Raw genomic sequence first — 7638 nt, 5'->3', positions numbered from 1 at the left:
TGCCAATGATTCGGAGAGAGCCAACAGATCATATCTCGGCAATTGTTACTTCTGCATGGCGCCTCCAGTTATGAAAGGTTTGTCAAATAATAAAAAGTGGACTGGGCATTATCCAAACGTTCCATCAGCTATACGCCCAGGACCCCACGGAGAAGGACTGCCGGTTCCTGATGCACCAGAATCATTCTCACTTGAGTCAGACGAGGAAGAGGATGAAACTCATGGTCCTCAACCATCAGGGTCACGTGACCCAGATTTTCTCCCATCCTCATCCTCTGAACCACACCTCATAACACAAGGTAAACTGAAAGATAATAAGTCGTGATAAACTTTATGCATAACCGCAAATAATAATGTACATACATATTCAACAAGAATATCAATCACAATAATACACAACACACACGTTTGTAATGACACTTTAACACATCGTTCATTACATTACACAACTAACATTTCAGAAAAATTTAGAATTTTCACAATGCAATTATTTTATTACAATGGGTCTCTGTGTGATGAGTCGACTGTCTCTGTGGTGAGTCTGGGTATCTGTGTGATGCGTCTATGGGTCTCTGTGTGATGAGTCTATGGGTCTCTGTGTGTGATGAGTCTATGGGTCTCTGTGTGATGAGTCTATGGGTCTCTGTGTGATGAGTCTATGGGTCTCTGTGTGATGAGTCTATGGGTCTCTGTGTGATGAGTCTATGGGTCTCTGCGTGGTGAGTCTATGAGTCTCTGTGTGTGATGAGTCTATGGGTATCTGTGTGGTGAGTCTGTGGGTCTCTGTGATGAGTCTATGGGTCTCTGTGTGATGAGTCTATGGGTCTCTGTGTGATGAGTCTATGGATATCTGTGTGATGAGTCTGTGGGTCTCTGTGTGTGATGAGTCTATGGGTCTGTGTGTGATGAGTCTATGGATCTCTGTGTAATGAGTCTATGGGTCTCTGCGTGGTGAGTCTATGGGTATGTGTGATTAATCTATGGGTATCTGCGTGATGAGTCTCTGGGTCTCTATGTGAGTCTATGCTACATTATACACTAGCGAGCAACACATCCCGAATGTCACTCAAGGGGGTGGGTAGCCAGCACCACGGCTGACCGCCTTTGTCTCCCTAGGGGGCGATGTTTACAACCCACACCGGGTATATATTTATATTTACGCAATCGATAACATCCCCCCCCCAAACAAAAAAAAACGGAGCACAAATGGTTCCCTGGAATGTGGCCAAAGTCCTTTTCCAGTTTAATAGACAAAGAAATCACGAAAGCTTCAAATCAAGATTAGACAAATAAATGGTTATTTTTCCCAGTAATGCCGACTGAGCTACACGACCCCTTTTACTGGTAGGAACTTCCTGGTTACACCACCAGCCCACAGGGGATTATTGTGTCTGTCCGTCCGTCGTGTATCCAAAAATAAGAGGGGTGGGGCTGGGTGGAGAGGGGAGGGGCTGGGTGGGGCTGGGTGGTGAGGGGCTGGTCACCCCGTGGTGCCCTTATAAAACTCAACGTTTAACCTACTCACGCCGGCTTGTGCCAGCCCTCACAGTGGGGCATATTTGCGGAATACACCACATGGTCGCGCCGCCGTTGACCCTGGCCATTGATGGGGCAACCCAACGTTCCTACTAGCTCCCTCCGCAGGAGAATGTGTTCAGAAGCGACCGGGCAATCACAAGCGACAGTCTCAGTTCTCCTCTTCCCGCTTGACGCTGACTCCATCCACCAGGAGGTCACCACCTCGAGTCGAACCCTGACCTTCACGCTTCACCGTTATCTCTTCTTCACACTCCACCATCACTCCTGGCCACGTAGCAAAGTTGTCATTTTCTTCCGGTTCTTGTTTTATGAGAGATGGACTCATGGCAGCGGCACTTTGGCCTTCACAAGTAGATTTCACCCTCTCGTGGATCTTTTCATGCATCGTTCGTTGTCCTGACGCGATAAACCCTTTCCCACACACGGTGCACTTGTAGGGCTTGTCGCCTGTGTGTGTTCTCTGGTGAATCCGAAGATAGTTTGAATAGGAAAATGCTTTCCCACACACACTGCACTTGTAGGGCTTCTCGCCCGTGTGTGTTCTCTGGTGAATCCGAAGAGAGTTTGAATAGGGAAATGCCTTCTCACACACGGTGCACTTGTACAGCTTCTCGCCTGTATGTGTACTCTGATGATGTTGAAGAATTTCTAAACGAGTAAATGCCTTCATGCACAGAGTGCACTTGTAGGGCTTCTCACCCGTGTGCATTCTCTGGTGAATTCGAATATATGATGAATGCACAAATGCCTTCTCACACACGGTGCACTTGAATGGCTTTTCGCCCGTGTGTGTTCTCTGGTGAATTTTTAGATTTGTTAAACAAGCAAATGCCTTCTCACACACGGTGCACCTGAATGGCTTTTCGCCCGTGTGTGTTCTCTGGTGAATTTTTAGATTTGTTAAACAAGCAAATGCCTTCTCACACACGGTGCACCGGAATGGCTTTTCGCCCGTGTGTGTTCTCTGATGATGCTTCATGTGTTCAGCGTGATCCGTGCTGTAGGTACACCGGTCGCATTGGTGCCTTTTAGCACCGGGCTCTGTCGAGGACTTCTCCATGCGATCGACTCTGCAGATAAACCTTACACGTTACACACAAAATCACACGCACACTACAGAGACAAGCATCGACCGTGTGCAGGGCCGGATTGAGGCGTGGGGGCTTTAGGAACTGCAGCCCAGAGGCCTCCGCCAGCTGGAGGGCCTCCAGAGATTAAGAGAAAAAGTTTTTTTCAGTTGTGAATGCTGAATTTATTTTCTCGTTAGCCTTGTAAAAATAAATTGTATTGTTCTTTAACTTTGTTTTCCTTTTGGGAATATTACTGGGGGTCTCAAAGTACCTGTAGTAACAACAACAACAAATGCCATTCGCCACTAAGTGGTGGTGACGTCACCACGACGCTTGTGCCAGGCCATGTGCACCTTGAGGCCACGTGAAGGCCACGTGAAGTGTAGCACAGGGCCATACACAATCTTAATCCGGCCCTGCTCGTGTGCAGCCTTAATTGTGTTGGGGCAGGGTGTGAGTGTGAGATTGTAAGTCTGTGTTTGAGTGAGAGATTGTCAGTGTGTGTGAGTGTGAGATTGTCAGTGTGTGAGTGTGAGGTTGTCAGTGTGTGTGTGAGTGTGAGATTGTCAGTGTGTGTGTGTGTGAGATTGTCAGCCTGTGTGAGTGTGAGATTGTCAGTGTGTGTGTGAGATTGTCAGCCTGTGTGAGTGTGAGATTGTCAGTGTGTGTGTGAGATTGTCAGCCTGTGTGAGTGTGAGATTGTCAGTGTGTGTGTGTGTGAGATTGTCAGTCTGTGTGTGAGATTGTCAGTCTGTGTGTGAGTGTGAGATTGCCAGTGTGTGTGTGAGTGTGAGATTGTCAGCCTGTGTGTGTGTGAGATTGTCAGAATGTGTGAGTGTGAGATTGTCAGTGTGTGTGTAAGATTGTCAGTCTGTGTGAGTGTGAGGTTGTCAGCCTGTGTGTGTGTGAGGTTGTCAGTGTGTGTGAGTGTGAGGTTGTCAGTGTGTGTGTGTGAGTGTGAGGTTGTCAGTGTGTGAGTGTGAGGTTGTCAGTGTGTGTGTGTGAGGTTGTCAGTGTGTGAGTGTGAGGTTGTCAGTGTGTGTGTGTGAGGTTGTCAGTGTGTGTGAGGTTGTCAGTGTGTGTGTGTGAGGTTGTCAGTGTGTGTGTGTGTGAGGTTGTCAGTGTGTGTGTGAGTGTGAGGTTGTCAGTGTGTGTGTGTGAGGTTGTCAGTGTGTGTGTGTGAGGTTGTCAGTGTGTGTGAGTGTGAGGTTGTCAGTGTGTGTGAGGTTGTCACAGTGTGTGTGAGTGTGAGGTTGTCAGTGTGTGTGTGAGTGTGAGGTTGTCAGTGTGTGTGTGAGTGTGAGGTTGTCAGTGTGTGTGTGAGTGTGAGGTTGTCACAGTGTGTGTGTGAGTGTGAGGTTGTCAGTGTGTGTGTGAGTGTGAGGTTGTCAGTGTGTGTGTGTGAGTGTGATGTTGTCAGTGTGTGAGTGTGAGGTTGTCAGTGTGTGTGTGTGAGGTTGTCACAGTGTGTGTGAGTGTGAGGTTGTCACAGTGTGTGTGTGAGTGTGAGGTTGTCACAGTGTGTGTGTGAGTGTGAGGTTGTCACAGTGTGTGTGTGAGTGTGAGGTTGTCAGTGTGTGTGTGAGTGTGAGGTTGTCAGTGTGTGTGTGTGAGTGTGATGTTGTCAGTGTGTGAGTGTGAGGTTGTCAGTGTGTGTGTGTGAGGTTGTCACAGTGTGTGTGAGTGTGAGGTTGTCAGTGTGAGTGTGAGGTTGTCAGTGTGTGTGTGTGAGGTTGTCACAGTGTGTGTGAGTGTGAGGTTGTCACAGTGTGTGTGTGAGTGTGAGGTTGTCACAGTGTGTGTGTGAGTGTGAGGTTGTCACGGTGTGTGTGTGAGTGTGAGGTTGTCACAGTGTGTGTGAGTGTGAGGTTGTCAGTGTGTGTGAGTGTGAGATTGTCAGTGTGTGTGTGAGGTTGTCAGTGTGTGTGAGTGTGAGGTTGTCAGTGTGTGTGAGGTTGTCAGTGTGTGTGAGTGTGAGGTTGTCACAGTGTGTGTGTGTGTGTGAGGTTGTCAATGTGTGAGTGTGAGGTTGTCAGTGTGTGTGAGTGTGAGGTTGTCAATGTGTGAGTGTGAGGTTGTCAGTGTGTGTGAGTGTGAGGTTGTCAGTGTGTGTGAGTGTGAGGTTGTCAGTGTGTGAGTGTGAGGTTGTCAGTGTGTGTGAGTGTGAGGTTGTCAGTGTGTGAGTGTGAGGTTGTCAGTGTGTGAGTGTGAGGTTGTCAGTGTGTGTGAGTGTGAGGTTGTCAGTGTGTGTGTGTGTGAGGTTGTCACAGTGTGTGTGAGGTTGTCAGTGTGTGTGTGTGAGTGTGAGGTTGTCAGTGTGTGTGAGGTTGTCAGTGTGTGTGAGTGTGAGGTTGTCAGTGTGTGTGTGAGTGTGAGGTTGTCAGTGTGTGTGTGAGGTTGTCACAGTGTGTGTGTGAGTGTGAGGTTGTCACAGTGTGTGAGTGTGAGGTTGTCACTGACCCTGGTGAATCTTCGTCGTTGTCAAGGCCGCAGGCTTCACCTCCCTCACGACTCTCAAAATGGCGGCGAGCGAGGAGGGGGAGGAGCCAGAAAACTCCGCGTCACGTGGGAGGGGAGAAACTGAAACTTGATTGGCTCCAAGGCGGAGAGATTTTTATTTTTTTTCGGGGAAAACTTTATTCTTTTTACCGTACGACGGATTTACAAAACTCACCATCAACAATAAACACTCGCGTTGGCATTGGCGCGGTCTGCATAAAAAAAAACACAAATTTTTATTGGTTATGTAAATATTTTAAAAAACGCAGTAATATCAGAAATCTCATCTTGAGTAACAAAAAAAATGATCCAAATGATATTCCGTAATCTTAGCTCTTTCGGTAAAGTCACGTTGAAGGGAAACAATAAAATAATAAAATATATATAAAACAATAAAAATTCTCATGACGTTTTGACCATAACACAAACGGTCGTCATCAGGTGTGTCGGTTTGCATAAATTTATTTATTTTTAAACGGTGTATTTATTTATTTAAACGTTAGCGCCACGCGCAGCGATTTGGCAGTTTATTTAGAAGGACTAGTCCATCTATGTTCTGAAAAGAGAAGGGGGGAGACGAAAAATTAATGTATGCTGTCTGAAAGCCACTGTAAGCGTGAATAATCAATTAAGACCTGAAATGGTTTATCAAATCGTTCCAATGATTGCTAAGCCAGAATCCATCTTCTCGGTTGAAATTGTCTCTGTGCTTGTATATGTGGATAGCCTCATGAACGAATCTCTCATGGTAACCAGATGGCTTACAAAGAACCTCTGTCTTGGAAAAGTCAATTTCATGTGAGCCTCGCTAGTGATTTCACGTCACCAAGGTATTCACCCCACCCCCGTCCACCGCGCTCTTGAGCGTGACGTCACCTCCGCTTGGGTCACTGCCGATATCGGTCCAGTTGCAATCCTTATTTGGGCAAAGCTACGCCCAGTGACTGGTAGCTCATTAACATAATGTGTCCGTTAAAGCCGTCGCGAGTTTATTGCGACGGGTTCAGCGCCCACGCCCCCATCCCTCGACATTTGGGCCGGCCTCATTAACATAATTTAACCAAATTTTGATTTAAAGCTTTCGTGACTGCAGTAATTCATATTCTTATAATATAAATATAAAATATATATTATTATTTTGTTGTTTCTCTTCAACGTAACTTTACCGAAAAAACTAAGCATATAATTTATTCAGTTAGAGAGCCGCTCGTGGGGGGGAAGTGACGTCATACTACTTCCTGCTGTCGCGAGGTAACAACAGGAAGCTGCCGTGTGCGCGCTTGCACTGAAATCCGAGGTGAGAAATTCTCATCGTTGTTGTGGTGGTCGTTGTGGTGGTGGTTGTTGTTGTTGTTTACCAAGGTAGAGCCTCGCTCTCTCTCGTAGGGATGTCAGTTGAGTAGCAGCGAGCATGGGAATCGATGTCCAGGTTGGAACTTTACAACGCGGGGCCTAGCCACCCGGGGCCTTGCCTCCTGCCCTCGCCTGATTTGCATTCACTTTAATTATCTCTCTTAAGTTTAACTCGTCTTCACTCGGCTCGCCACTTTGTAACTTTGTTTTATTGTCAATATTCACGCAGTTTTTACTTTCGTTCTTTTGTTAGCAGACCAAGCCCGCTTGAGCTGCTATACCGCTCTTGTTATCAGAAGCGACCTGCCCACAACAACACAAGGTGAGGCTTTGTCAACGTGTGTGAATGTTTTGACTCAAAACTTTGGTGACTGCAGGAATGAATATTCTTGGTTCTTTCGGTAAAGTCACGTAGATAGAAAATTAAATGAAAATAACAAGAAAAATAAATGTAAATAAAGCAAAAAAACTCATGTCGTTTTGATCGCAACACAAGTGGTCTTTATTTAATGTAATTGTATTATCAATTATTGTTATTTTCTATCTACGTAACTTTACTGAAAGAAACAAGAATACGTGTGTCAATGTCTATCGGCCTGGTATACTTCCTGTATACCAGGTGAGGTAGTTAACATCTCACCACGGAGAGAGACACGCAAACTCCAGTTAGCCTCGGCTATGTTCGTTGATCCTCAATTATTTGGTGGAGTGAGGAAGCATTCATGCCAAGCAGATGAAGGTGGCCAGGCATGATTCTAGACACGCCACTGCCTGTTTACCCAGTGACAGTGTACAGTTTGTGTTTGCAGTAACGTCTATTAACTCTGTTGAACACGGAGGTTATATCATAATAGTTATTTTTTGTTTTCCTCTGGAACTCTTTATAAGAATGGAACAGGAAGTTAACACAGCACGCACGTGCAGCTGAAGTCGGAACTGTTCATCCCAGCATTTAAGGACATCTGAGCCTGGATTCACACCTCTAAGTTGCGATTGAACATTAATTTATGCATTTCTGCCCAACACAAATAGTATTGTTTTCAACACCCTTTGCTATGTCAGCTGAATTTAGCGCTCATAAATATTCCTTTTGTGCTCGGAGTTTTTGGTGAGTATTCATTTTGAAGTATAGACGTGTAAGCCACATGTGACTATATATGCATTCCTCTGTGCCTCG

At 46.0% G+C, this 7638-nt stretch overlaps 1 protein-coding gene across 1 annotated transcript; it reads right to left on the bottom strand.

The window, feature by feature from the left end:
• Positions 1 to 330: 330 nt before the first annotated feature.
• Positions 331 to 5131, bottom strand: LOC142915946 (uncharacterized). The gene is made up of 2 exons (XM_076061576.1): positions 5070 to 5131; positions 331 to 2609 (listed from the first exon to the last, which is right to left on the bottom strand). Exon 2 carries the CDS (start codon positions 2597 to 2599, stop codon positions 1688 to 1690), a length of 912 nt encoding a protein of 303 aa, XP_075917691.1. The 5' UTR covers positions 2600 to 2609; positions 5070 to 5131; the 3' UTR covers positions 331 to 1687.
• Between the last annotated feature and the right edge of the window lie 2507 nt (positions 5132 to 7638).

Source organism: Petromyzon marinus, unplaced genomic scaffold (genome assembly GCF_048934315.1).
Source record: "Petromyzon marinus isolate PM22_M1 ecotype Great Lakes invasive population unplaced genomic scaffold, UKy_Petmar_22M1.pri1.0 PM_G_Scaffold_37, whole genome shotgun sequence".
Classification (NCBI taxonomy): Eukaryota; Metazoa; Chordata; class Hyperoartia; order Petromyzontiformes; family Petromyzontidae; genus Petromyzon; species Petromyzon marinus.
Note: the sequence above shows the minus strand (reverse complement) of the source record. Positions and strands in the feature narration are given on the sequence as shown.